Source organism: Lynx rufus, unplaced genomic scaffold (genome assembly GCF_022079265.1).
Source record: "Lynx rufus isolate CCGP_SWC_20201006 ecotype Redwood Valley unplaced genomic scaffold, mLynRuf1.p SCAF_7, whole genome shotgun sequence".
Classification (NCBI taxonomy): domain Eukaryota; kingdom Metazoa; phylum Chordata; class Mammalia; order Carnivora; family Felidae; genus Lynx; species Lynx rufus.
In genome coordinates this window covers 60267547-60281069 of record NW_025814889.1, presented here as the reverse complement: position 1 = coordinate 60281069, position 13523 = coordinate 60267547, and the positions used below count along the sequence as shown (strand labels likewise).

The 13523-nt window shown below is 39.2% G+C and overlaps 1 protein-coding gene and 1 non-coding gene across 2 annotated transcripts; both read right to left on the bottom strand.

The window, feature by feature from the left end:
• Nucleotides 1-1743: 1743 nt before the first annotated feature.
• LOC124502752 (U6 spliceosomal RNA) lies at nucleotides 1744-1855 on the bottom strand. The gene has a single exon (XR_006960013.1). It is a non-coding gene; the product is annotated as a U6 spliceosomal RNA (small nuclear RNA).
• A 3855-nt stretch (nucleotides 1856-5710) lies between these two features.
• On the bottom strand, nucleotides 5711-12409 carry MED21 (mediator complex subunit 21). The gene is made up of 4 exons (XM_047067205.1): nucleotides 12352-12409; nucleotides 7974-8088; nucleotides 7326-7426; nucleotides 5711-6183 (listed from the first exon to the last, which is right to left on the bottom strand). Exons 1-4 carry the CDS (start codon nucleotides 12391-12393, stop codon nucleotides 6007-6009), a joined length of 435 nt encoding a protein of 144 aa, XP_046923161.1. The 5' UTR covers nucleotides 12394-12409; the 3' UTR covers nucleotides 5711-6006.
• Nucleotides 12410-13523: the final 1114 nt, after the last annotated feature.

The following is a 13523-nucleotide window of genomic DNA, read 5'->3' as shown; positions in this document are numbered from 1 at the left end:
TTTTTTCATAAATAGATGTTGGATTTTATCAAATGCTTTTCCCGTGTCAAGTTACATGATCATACAATTCTGATTTTAATCTACTGTGACAAATTACAATTTTTGATCAAATCAAAGATTCTACCAATTATAAAGCATACCATTATGTGTTCCAATAAGGAAGGAAAAAACAACTATCCATTGAATATTCCAATTTAAGATACAATTAAGAAAAAACAATGGTGGGCATTTTAGAATTCATAAAAATACAAAGTAATTTATAAAGATAAAACTGCCATGTATCCCTGGGGTTAAACATAGATGTGTGATATGTTCAATTTTTTAATATCTAATGGCTTTTAATTTGCTAGTATTTTTGCATATTCATGATTGAGATTGGTTTTAATTTTTACTTCTGTAGTTTCCATGAGATTTTGGTAATGAGCTTTCTTTTATGTGAAACTGGAATTTTTCTCGCTGAATGTTTAACAAAACTCACTAATAAAACTCTCTGGGCTTGGTGCTTTATTCGTGGGGAAGAGTTTTGACTATTAACTGAATTTTTTAAAGGTTATATGACCATGATTTATATATCTCACTGACCCTATTTGCTACACTATTTTTTTCTAAGTCCTTCTATCAAAACTTTTCAAATTCATTAGCACATAACATTATTCAAATTTTCTCAATATTTTAAAATCAAGGCATAGGACTTTAACAGTTCTTATTGTTTACATCATCTTTTTTTCTAATCAAACTTGCCTAAGTTGTCAATTTTATTACTCTTTTTAAAAAAATGTTTATTATTTTGAGAGAGATAGGGCTAGCAGGGGAGGGAAAGAGAGGAAGAGAGAGAATCCCAAGCGGGCACCATGCTGTCAGCCTAGAGCCTGATGTGTGGCCTGATCTCACGAACTGTGAGATCATGACATGAGCTCAAGAGTCGGTTGCTTAACTAACCGAGCCACCCAGGTGCCCTGATTTTATCACTCTTTGAAGCCCAACTTTGGGCTTTCCTTATTTTCTCATGGTATGGTTCTTAATTTCTTCTGTTGCCTTTATTATGTCCTTCTTTCAGCTGGAAGCTTAGCTCATGAATTTCAGCCTCTTCTTTCCTAATATAAGCAAGGAAGGTAATACTTGCATTTTCTCCTAAATGCTTAGAAGATGCCACAAGTTTTTTTTTTTCTTTCTCTTCCTTTTCTTTCTTTTTAACAGCACTAAGTACTTTATATATATATATATATAATTAATAATTATATTCGTTAATATATTTCGTTAATAATTAACGAAAAATGACTTCCATTCTCATGGCACTTTTATACAAGAACTTAATAAAAGAAAAAAATTGAGAAGCTCTTGCTGTGAAAAAAGAATGATGCTGCTGCTCTGAAGGGATGAAATGTACTCTAGCGGCCTGGTTCCAACTGCTAACCTCTTTCCTCATTGACATTTTCTAGAATGAGAAGCATGATGCTGTGCATACACTCATTCAAAGATGTTAAGAGTCCTTAACAAAGCTCCTTCGGTATCCATCACTATTAATCCCATTTAGATGTTTTCCTCCTCGTGTAACTGTGCCTATCAATAGCTTCCTAGAGTTTCTTTGTATTCTCTAGTCACACTGTAGATAACCAGTCCAAGTTGCCCAAAGCGAAAGGGTTATCAGTGCAAAAGCCATTATAGGTTTGTCAGGTTTATGAAGAGCTCTGAATTCACAGCTCCTATTAAGGTTGCTGTGCAGACCCCTGAGCCTTGGGTTTCAAAAGTCTTTCTCTTTGGGTGGTTCCTTTTTACGCATCATCCTTGCACAGGGGCCGTGCTGATCTTCTCTGTATCATTCCAATGTTAGTATATGTGCTGCCAAAGTGAGCACTGGGTGGTTCCTTTTTAAAGCAGGGAGGCTCAGGTGCTAAAGAACATCTTGACTAATGATGATTCATTACCTGCCATGAGGTCACCTCCCCTGTGTGCCTGCTCCGCTCCCCACAAGTTTCTATATGTAATATTTTCATTAAGTTCCGAATTATGTCCTAACCTCCGTTATAATTTCCTCTTTCATCTGAGTTTTTTACACCTCACAGGGTTGGGTTTTTAATATTTATTATTTTCTTTATATTTTTTATCCTAACTATACACATAGATGTTCTGATAGCTTTCTTATTACTTCACAGTGAATGAGTGCCTCAGTCCCCTTTGCCCCAGCCTTAGTCTCCAGGGCTCTGTTATGAGAGTAGATGAGGTTTTGTCCTACACAGGTGAGTGGTGTTAAGTAAAAACAAATCCAGATTTAGGTACAGAAAGACTTTATTGGAAAAGATTGTGGAAATAAGGAGAATGCTCTGACCATAAGATCTGCAATTGTCTCAAAGATCAGGTGGAACAGAGCTTTTTATAGAAAGGAGTATATAAACAATGAATGAAAAATCTGAGTGTGAAGGAGATAAGCAGGTGACATAATGGGACAGTTGATCAGGGAAAGTCTTTTAGTGATCAGTTAATTTGTGCGAGGTGTCACTCAGGAGAGACTATTCCACATCCAGTGCAGGCTCAAGCTGAGGGTGGATTAAAATTCAGGGGCTTATGCGGGGAGAAGCCTAAAGTTTGATCAAGTCATTAGAGGGTATTTTGTCCAGATTGGTCTTTGGGAACAAAGAGATCAACTAACCATTTATGAGACAAAGAATGGGAATTTGGAGATCTGGGTCTAGCTTCGTCACAGGTGAACAAAGTCATATGGGAAAAGATGGTTCTTTGCAATAAGCCATTGCCTGGAATAAAATAGGAAGGAGGAACCAAACTGCTGTTTTCTAGGAGCACAGCGTTCATTAAATTGTCGGTAGCCAGGTTACCCACAGGCAAAAGACAGGGAGATGGGTTGGGCACTGTTTTACATGTCACACAACTACCTCTCTACCTTTAGCCATGTCCTGAATGGGAGTATCTTTTCTGGCATTGGTGTGGGGAATGACAAGTGTACAGGGTGTCTACTCCAATAATACATTCATAGAAGCCATGACCACAGTGTTACCAGGACAGCCTCAAAGTTATATTTAGCCCTAAAGTTATATTTAACTTCCTCACTGGTTACTTTGCCTAGACCCAAGGTTGAACTTGTGTGTCCCTTCTCCCCAGTAGACCAGGTATGACAGTAACTTGGGCACCCATATCCAACAAAGCCATGAAAGTTTGTGTCCCTCCTTTCCTTTAGTTCTCCGGAAAATTCCAACAGGGATATTGGGTCTATGGTCCTTTTGGAAGAGAGAGACCATGGCCCCATCTTTAAGAATTTTTCTCCTTAAAACAACTTAGATCTGGGTAGAAGGGAAAGGTAGGCAAGAACCAGGAGATGAAAGACACAGACACCCATTGTTTTTTGTCCTCCCAAAGCCATGTGCTGGGCAGCAAAATCATCACTGCCCATACCCCCATTTCAACTTTGAGGACTTCTTATCCAACAGCCATGTCCACAAAATGATGGCCAAGAGAAGCTGCTATACACAGTTTTTATGAATTATTCCATACATTCTTTATAAATAGTTCAGTATGTGCATTGTCATTTTTCTATAACACCTTAAATGGTAAAAACAGGTAATTTCAAAAAAAAAATTTCTCTCAGGTAAGGATAAATAATAGTCTATCAGCTTACGGCTAGAACTTTTCATACTTCTCTCTCTGGGTTAATTGTATTGAATAGGGTTCAGTACTTTGAATATTACTTTGTGAGTTCCTTATCTTCTATCTCATGCTAGTGTCTAAAAGTAAAATGATTTTAAGTGATGCCAGAGAGAATAAACCTAATATTTTAAATATTTATTAGTATGGAGAACATTTAACTTTAAAAATTAATGACTCTATAAATTTTACTTTAGAGTTAAAATGTGCCTCTAAGCAGTATTTTTCAAGAACTGTGGAAGAGCTTGATTATGATGGGAATGACAAGCAGAATCTGAGACTACTGTTCTTGCACTTTCTTAAACTCAGGATAGTAACAGATTGTAGGAAATGGAGCTCAGGATATTCTGAAAAATGTAGCCTCAGGAGACAGAACCAGTTACAATGTGGAAACATTTCAACTCCAGCTTTCTAGTAGAAATAATCAGTAGGTTCAAGGAGAACCAAAAGTTGGATGCATAATCATACTTGGTAATACTGACACAAATGTTAGCAATAACAAAGTAAGGTGGAATGCATAAAATGATAAAGTAATGTAGTAGAATTATGTTCTTGTCAGATTAGAACACAGGAATAAAGGTTGACAGGTTAACAAGTCAGAACCAGGACCTTCAGATACATAAAAAGGAAGAGAAGGAACTGATGACTCAGGGAACATACTTCACCACACAAATTAGGAAGGAAAAAGCAGGTCAAAAGCTATGAAAAAGTATAGTTCAGGATGAAGAAAAGTGTTGTCATAATAGCATGGGAATTCTACAGAGAAGACAATTTCTTAGTAGAAACACATGTGGAGATGAACTAGAATGGGTACGAGGTTCCGGAAAATGAGGAATGTTTCCATAAAAGGGATCTAAACTCTCATCCAGCCACATGCTTCTTAAAAGAAACATGGCTTCAGAAACTTTCCTGGCCCAAGCTCCAAATGTATATAATGTCATCTCCGAAGAGGCAGAAGGGCATCAGTTTAAATTGAAATGTCCCTTATCGGACAAAGGGCTAGTATCTAAAATCTATAAAGAGCTCACCAAACTCCACACCCGAAAAACAAATAACCCAGTGAAGAAATGGGCAGAAAACATGAATAGACACTTCTCTAAAGAAGACATCCAGATGGCCAACAGGCACATGAAAAGATGTTCAGCGTCGCTCCTTATCAGGGAAATACAAATCAAAACCACACTCAGGTATCACCTCACGCCAGTCAGAGTGGCCAAAATGAACAAATCAGGAGACTATAGATGCTGGAGAGGATGTGGAGAAACGGGAACCCTCTGGCACTCTTGGTGGGAATGCAAATTGGTGCAGCCGCTCTGGAAAGCAGTGTGGAGGTTCCTCAGAAAATTAAAAATAGACCTACCCTATGACCCAGCAATAGCACTGCTAGGAATTTACCCAAGGGATACAGGAGTACTGATGCATAGGGGCACTTGTACCCCAATGTTCATAGCAGCACTCTCAACAATAGCCAAATTATGGAAAGAGCCTAAATGTCCATCAACTGATGAATGGATAAAGAAATTGTGGTTTATATACACAATGGAATACTACGTGGCAATGAGAAAAAATGAAATATGGCCTTTTGTAGCAACGTGGATGGAACTGGAGAGTGTGATGCTAAGTGAAATAAGCCATACAGAGAAAGACAGATACCATATGGTTTCACTCTTATGTGGATCCTGAGAAACTTAACAGGAACCCATGGGGGAGGGGAAGAAAAAAAAAAAAAAAAAGAAAAAGGACGTTAGAGTGGGAGAGAGCCAAAGCATAAGAGACTGTTAAAAACTGAGAACAAACTGAGGGTTGATGGGGGGTGGGAGGGAGGGGCGGGTGGGTGATGGGTATTGAGGAGGGCACCTTTTGGGATGAGCACTGGGTGTTGTATGGAAACCAATTTGTCAATAAACTTCATATATAAAAAAAATAATAATAAAAATAAATTGAAATGTCCCATATCTCTGCACTTACCACCTCTCCTCTGGCTTAAGGGATATTTTGATTTGTAAAAAGACTGTAGAAATTTGATAAGAATAAAGATAGAAATGTCACAATAGAATTTTAAAGTACATCTGTTTAATTATAACCATTAATGCAATATCTGCCTCAATAATTTAATTCTGATAATAAAAAAATGATAGTATAATGATGGTTTAAAGCTGGTTCAATTCCAATTTTTAGAGGCTTATTTATCAAGAGTGAAAATAGAAGACTATTAAAAAACAGCTAAAAAGTTAACGTGTCCTAGTGCTTAATGTTTCTGTAACTGTTGGTAAGGCTTACATCTAAATTTGATGCAGAATTCTTAATGGCACTGAAATAGTTCTTTTCTCAGACACAGGGTACATACTGGTACTATGAGTCTGGAAGAGACTGGCTATGGGTACCACTCCTTGTCTTCAGCTGTGACTGCGCAATATCAGCAAGTGCACTTTGTATCTTTTCCAGAAGCATGTCCCCTCGATAAACAACATCCTCCAGACATGTAGCAGCTTCGTGGTTTTCTTCTTCCAGCTTATACAAGCTAGCAGCCTTTGTAAGACACAAATTTAAAATCTTTTGAGAGAAAAACTTGTAGTGAAAGCTAAGAAGGTAAAAAAAACAAAAAAACAAAACTGTAGAAGTATTTACATTTAAATCTGGATGACTCTGCAACCATTATGATAGATTTTTTTGGTGGCAGAAATTCTAAAATCAGATAACTTTTAAGAGTTTTCCCTGTATGAATCATTTAAAAGAATGAAATTTTCAAATCTCCAGATGTCTACATGTGACTCTCTTCCATACTGCTTTGGGACACTACTATGCTACTCCACACCCAGAATGCCACCCTCCTCTTATTCTCTGCTAGGAAAAGAGCCAAATAGAGGAAAACAGGAAGTTTCCTTATAACTCAAAATTAGACAACTATATGTATTCAGCAAGGTCTTTAACAGACTGCAATACTTCACAATCAACAAAACTTCCATTTTAAAATTTAATCTCGGGGCACCTGGTGGCTCAGCTGGTTGAGCATCCAAACTTCGGCTCAGGTCATGATCTCATGGTTTGTGGGTTCGAGCCCTGCATCAGCTCTCTGCTGTGTCAGCACACAGCACAGCTTGCTTCAGACACTTTGTCTCCCTCCCTCTCTCTGCCCCTCCCCTGATCGTGCTCTCTCTCTCTCTCTCCCTCTCTTGAAAACAAACATTAAAAAAAAAAAAGTAAAAATTAAAAAAAATTAATCTTAAGGAAACTTTGAATATTATAACAAAAAATGTTAAATCTCCTTTGGGGCACTTGGTTGGATCAGTCAGAGCAGCATGTGACTCCTGATCTCAGGGTCATGGGTTCAAGCCCCACACTGGGTACAGAGATTACTTTAAAAAATAAATCTTAAGGGGCGCCTGGGTGGCTCAGTCGGTTAAGCGTCCGACTTCAGCTCAGGTCACGATCTCGCGGTCCGTGAGTTCGAGCCCCGCATCAGGCTCTGGGCTGATGGCTCAGAGCCTGGAGCCTGTTTCAGATTCTGTGTCTCCCTCTCTCTCTGCCCCTCCCCCGTTCATGCTCTGTTTCCCTCTGTCTCAACAATAAATAAACTTTAAAAAAATAAATAAATAAATCTTAAAAAAAAACTATCACCTTTAATTGAAATTCTCTACTAGCAAATTTCTGAAAGGAAAAGAGATTTTTACCTGTAATGCAGCTGTAGATTCTTCACTGGGTAATGAATCTATCAAAACATCAATGTCTTTTGCTGTTCGTGCAATCAGTGCCGCAAAAAGCTGGGCATATTCTAAAGAAAGATATTACTAATTTAGAGTATTAGGGAATCTCAAGTTTTCAGAAACAGAAACTAAATTCAAGGCTAATAAAACCAGGAAATTTCATAAACTTTTTCTGTACTGGGCTTCAAATGATTAAATTTTAACACACCAATCCTGTTACATATTTGAGAATTAGCTTTACTATTAACTCAAATTGGCAATTAAACATAATCATTTCATTTTTTAGGACAATATGCCAGTCACTTGAATGAAGGAATCTGTAAATGGGATGCCTTCTTTATGAAGGTCCCTCAAGTGAAATTCAGGTAAAATCGCACACATTCATTTCTAAAGGAGTAACCATCCGTTATTTGACATGAACAGAAATATGAGATGTAATATAAATTGACTGTAACAAATTCATTGATTTTTATAACAAAATTTGCAGTAATATTCTCAAACAACCAGATTTTAAGAAAGCCATAATGAAGCTATATTTCTCAAGTTTAATTTTAAAGGATCACAATATATGAGGGTCAAACTAAGAGAAGCCAAGAAAATCTATAATCTATTTACCTTCTGTAGGATTAGCTGGCTGATCTTTGTTAATTGCTGTCTGAATATTACTAAAAGAGGCAGGAGGGCCACACTGCTGCAACACTCCAATGGCATTACAAAACTGATCTGCAAGCTTGAAGCCAAAGAAAATGTATCAGCGTTAGAAAGGACTTATCCGTTTTAAAGACTGTGACTGGTAATAGCAACAAAAATAAGTTTCTATAATAACGATCTCTAAACAAGGGAATAAAACAGGAACAATTTTGGATAAAATTAGCCAGTTATTTACAATGATTAAATGTTTTAATCACACAAAGAAACTAGGTTTGGTGTCAATGTAGTTGAAACAGATAAAAAGAAACACAAAATAATCTTTCTTTTCTTCCCAAGGTAGTAGAATGATAAGAGAAATATACGCCAATATTTGTTACAAGCATAAATAAGGACTTTTTTGGGCAGTGGTGGGAAACAGCAAGTTTGACTGGCAAATATCTAAGTATGGCCGTAGGACAAATTTTAAAATGTGTGACTCATGTAAAGTATATGATCCCTTTTTTGAGACTAAAGCAGGTACAAGTATAAAGAAATAGCAGGAAAAATACTTCACCTTAAGAAGTCTTAAGGTCATTGATGGATGAATGGATAAAGAAATTGTGGTAAACACACAAACAGGAACACTATTTGTTCATTAAAAAAAAAAAGGGAGGGGCGCCTGGGTGGCGCAGTCGGTTAAGCGTCCGACTTCAGCCAGGTCACGATCTCGCGGTCCGTGAGTTCGAGCCCCGCGTCGGGCTCTGGGCTGATGGCTCAGAGCCTGGAGCCTGTTTCCGGTTCTGTGTCTTCCTCTCTCTCTGCCCCTCCCCCATTCATGCTCTGTCTCTCTCTGTCCCAAAAATAAATAAACGTTGAAAAAAAAAAATTTAAAAAAAAAAAAAAAAAAAGGGAAATCGTGCCATTTGCAACATGAATTGACCTTGAGGGCACTACGCTAAGTGAAATAAGTCAGAGAAAAAGAAATATTACATGATCTTAGTTATATATGGAATCTAAACAAAGCAAAAACTGAGCTCATACACAGAGGACAGACTGAGGTGGGGGTGAAGGTGAGCAAAATAAGGGAAGGGGGTCAAAAGGTATGAACTTCCAGTTATAAAATAAGATGTATAGTATGGTGACTACAGTTAATACTGTACTGTATATTTGAAAGTTGCTAATCTTAGAAATTCTCATCACAAGAAAAAAATTTAACTTTGTAACTACATATGGTGACATGTTAACTAAACTAATTGTGATCATTTCACAATACACACAAATACCATTATGTTGTACACCTGAAGCTAATGTTGTATGTCAATTATACCTCAATTAAAAAAAAAAAAAAAGACTATCCCTTAAGTATTCAGAAATGTTTTCCTCCATGACTCAAGTTGTAAACTCCCAGTGTTCTAAAAGTATTCCTCAACTTTTCAGGACCGAGAATACCAATTCCTCACTATCTCCAAACTTAAGACTCCTATCTTCCCCCACCAACTTCCCTCAATAGTCCTGACCTTTTGAACCTCAATTCCTTTTTTTGTTAATGTTTATTTGAGAAAGCACGTAAGTGGGGGAGGGGCAGACAGAGGGGGGAACAGAGGATCCAAAGCCGCTTCTGTGCTGACAAGCAGGGAGCTGTTGCGGGGCTCTAACTCCCCAACCGTGAGGTTATCACCTGAGCTCAACAGACTAAGCCACACAGGTGCCACCTGAACCTCAATTCCTTACTTCCAATCAGCGAATGGCCATTTCCACTAAGTTTCTCTATCATTATTTAAATGACCAAACTTGGGGTGCCTGGGTGGCTCAGTCAGTTGAGTGTCTGACTTCAGCTCAGGTCATGATCTCCGGGTACATGAGTTCGAACCCCGCATCGGGCTCACTGCTGTCAGTACAGAGCCTGCTTCTAATCTTTGGTTCCCCTTTCTCTCTGCCCCTCCCCAGCTTGTGCGCTCTCAAAAATAAATAAAAATCAAAAAAAAAAAAAAAAAAAAAAGAAGAAGAAGAAAGCATTAAAAAAAAAAAAAAAAGGCCAGAGCCCCAAATCAACTGTTTCCTTTGTTTAATATCTAATTTGCATTAAGAATCTCCTAGTTAGCCAGTCTAATTTCAGACTCTTAGGTTCCCTTCACCTTTAAGTCTTTCTGTTACTATTTCCCTTTTCCTTCTATCATTGCTGCTGCCTTAGTTCAGTCAATCTCACATCAGTGCTGTTACAACAGTCTCATTGTTTTCTGCTTCACTATGTTATTTTACCCTGCTTAAAAATTTTGAGCTCATCCCAGCATGGCCTTTAAGATTCATCTCCAACAATTCAGGCTGTTTCAAAGCTTTCAATAATCGAAGTCATCTCTACTTATTCATTTTCTACTACTCTTTCATATATGCCTAACTAGTGATAAATTCACTCCGGACTATACTGTTTTTCTCACGTTTTGCTACTTGTAATGGAGCCATAGTAAGGGCTCAGAAACTGTACAAATGTGGATTCTAATTCTGGTTCTAGCAACCTGAATAGGGTTTATTTTCCATTTTTAAATTAGGGACATTCTCACATTACAACACTGTTTTGCAGAATAGAGAAGATGCACATACACAAAATTATTCAACACAGTGGCTATCTCTGCTGTCCGTCAAAAGCTCTCAAGATCCACTGATTCAACAAATATTTGTCGAAAATCCACTCTATGACAACCGCTGTATATAAACATTGTAGCGATACAGTAAACAAGAGACGTAGTTTCTGCCCTCATAGAGTTCTCAGAGTGTAAAACATGTTATTTTAATAATAATTATTATTCAGATCAATGCTAATCTCTTAGCTATTTAGCTCATATCACTCTTCCAACTTTCAGCTTAAGACAGTTGATTCATTATAAATACCTAATCACATGCTACTTTTGCATTATCTAAATGTCTCTTGAGAATCTGACATCTTTCTAATTAGGCTGTAAACTCCTTAAGGAGTCTTTCTTTGTAAACATGAGAGTGCTTGCATACATAGTAGGCGTTCACACTAGTTAACCTAGAGGTTTCTCTCCAAAATCCAATTATCAGCATGCCTACCCTGGAGTTAAGGCCATATTCACTTTGCCCTATCATCTTTCCAGTTATAAGACATGCATGAATATGCAACATTTCTCCTAAAATAACATTTCTACCCAGCAGCATCGTTGCAATTGGGTTTTCAGAAGCTTCAAAGTAGTATCTCCCAGAGGGACGCTGGCCGGCAGCCCAGACAAGTCGCCGTAAAGTAGAATTTATCCTGGTGAATTCATCAACATTTAGGGGCTGGCCCTCTCAGTCCTAAAAGGTCTCATTTTACGCACTAGGAGACCGGTTTCTCACAAGCAGATTCACACCCCTGACGTGTACAAAGATTGATGGAGTAAGAATAATCCCAAGTTCTTAGCTTCCAGTGTGGACAAAACTGGCAAAGGACCAGACACTTTGATTTTCCAGTCAACATATCATCTCTACACAGACAGTTTACCTGGGACATCAAATTATAAATAGAATGACAATGAGAAATATAACTACCGATGAGAAATTGTTTAACTCTTAACGGCAATGAGTATACGAATCCTGTAGTTTGCATATTCAGTACTTGCCAGTTAGGCACAATAGGAAAAATAATCAGAAGGATCAAAGTAAAGGGGATGATTTGGCCCTTAACAGGAAGTAGGCTTTTTGAGACACATCAAAGATAACTTAAATAAATCGGAACCTATCCAAGGACTAGAAGATTCACTTTCATAAAGATGTCAGTTTTCCTCAAACTAATTTACGCTAGGGAGTCGCCAAGAGATGGAATGACTCTTTGTCCATAGGAAGCAACTAAGATAAAACAAAACTTCTCACGTCACCATCACTCCTCCTTCAATCTGAAAAGTCCTCGCGAAGGAATACTCTTGGCTGACATTTAACGAAAAAGACCCATAAATCAAGAGCACTGGTTTTCCTCCGCGGCTCAAAACTGGTAAGAGAAAAAGAAGCTTCTGCGGCTTGTCCCCTTTCCCCCGAAAGACAAGTGATCTCGTAAGCAGTGCTGACAATAAAAGAAAACTGCTCCCAGAGAACAGGACAGGGCCGTGACGCCTAAGTGTCCTGGTAGAGAGATGCTCTACTTTTCAGGCGAAAGAGGCTGCTTGCTGCCTCCCTCAGCCCTCCGCAACGCCGGCAGCCGCCCTCAAACCTCCCAGAACGCCGCGCCGCTTCACGCCGTCGCCACCGGCGCTTTTTGCGGAAGCCCTGCCTCAGTTCGCTCCCCACTTGCGGGGTTGTTTTTCAGGCCCCTTTTGCTCTCTTGCTTCACCTTAGGAAAGGAGAAGACAGAGACTAATAGACCCAAATTGCTCACCGAGTTCACCGCGTCCTGCAGCTGTGTGAGGCGATCCGCCATGTTCCTCCCGTGAGCTAAGGAGGCTAATGCAGCTGCTCGTCCGCGATTGGGCAACTTCAGGACGCGTCGGGCCAATCACGGGGCAGCATTCTTGGAAGGGGTGGAGTCGAGAGGAACTCCGCGCCCCAAGAAGAGGGAAGGCGGGACTTTCCTGAGAGTTTAGTTAGGCCACCTCCAGCCGCGGAGGAGCTCTGCTCCGAGCAGTTTGAGTAATTTCATCATTGTTCCGAGTCCGTTCGTTTTTGGGTCCAACATACTGTTCTCGAGGCTTTGGGGTTTTAGACACTTTGGAGAGATTGTTAGATTCTGCGGTTTTAAAAGTAATTTTCCTTATCCTCCCTTGTATTCATTTTAAGGCATTGCCTTGAATGCTTGCGTTAAGTTGCTTTGGTTTTCCAGGTGGACCACAATACATGTACACAGCAGGCAACTCAAAAATATTTGGGGGGTCGCGATACCGATTTTAACTTCAAAAAAATCCAAATTAAAATTCACCAGGCCATCTTGGCTGCTGCGTTAGGGTGCCTTCTCTGTTGCTTTTGGGGGGGGGGGCGAGCGCTACTTAAGTTGGAGACTGGGTGCGTGCTTTAATTCTCAGTGTGGGTGTGCTGGGTGAGCTGACACACATGGGCTGGAAAGCGTCCGAAACAATTAAATACTAAATCGAGCTGTATTGACTGTGTTGGAAGAGTATGGATGGAAAGGGAAGGTTTCCATGGGCAAAGGTGAGGCGGAAGAGGAGCATTTGGAGTTAAGAGGTAAGGTTTGACTGTAGATAACTAATAAGCACCTCGTTCGTTCGTTCGTGTGACAGAGAGGAACAGAAGGTTAGTGGAGTGGAGAGTGGAGGTTCCTGGAAAACAAGCCTTACGTGTAGGTAGAGCAGGGGCAATTTTTAAACAGATACGGTATGCAATTTAGACTTAGCCTCGACATCTATTGAGGGTTTAAGTGTGAAGGAAGGTAGTAGAAACTTGATATCTGGGAAGCCTGGCTGGCTGAGTCCGAGGTGTGTGTGACTCTTTATTTTTGTTTGTTTTTTAATGTTTATTAAGTTTTGAGAGAGAGGCACACACAGTGCAAGCCTGGGAGGGGCAAAGAGAGAGGGAGACACAGATTCCGAAGAAGGC

Coding starts and splice junctions, on each gene's coding strand:
- MED21 (XM_047067205.1), bottom strand. CDS start 12,393: ATGGCGGATCGCCTCACACAGCTGCAGGACGCGGTGAACTCG. Junction 7,427..7,973: donor GCCAGCTAATCCTACAGAAG/GTAAATAGATTA, acceptor ATCTTTCTTTAG/AATATGCCCAGCTTTTTGCG. Junction 6,184..7,325: donor AATCTACAGCTGCATTACAG/GTAAAAATCTCT, acceptor TGTCTTACAAAG/GCTGCTAGCTTGTATAAGCT.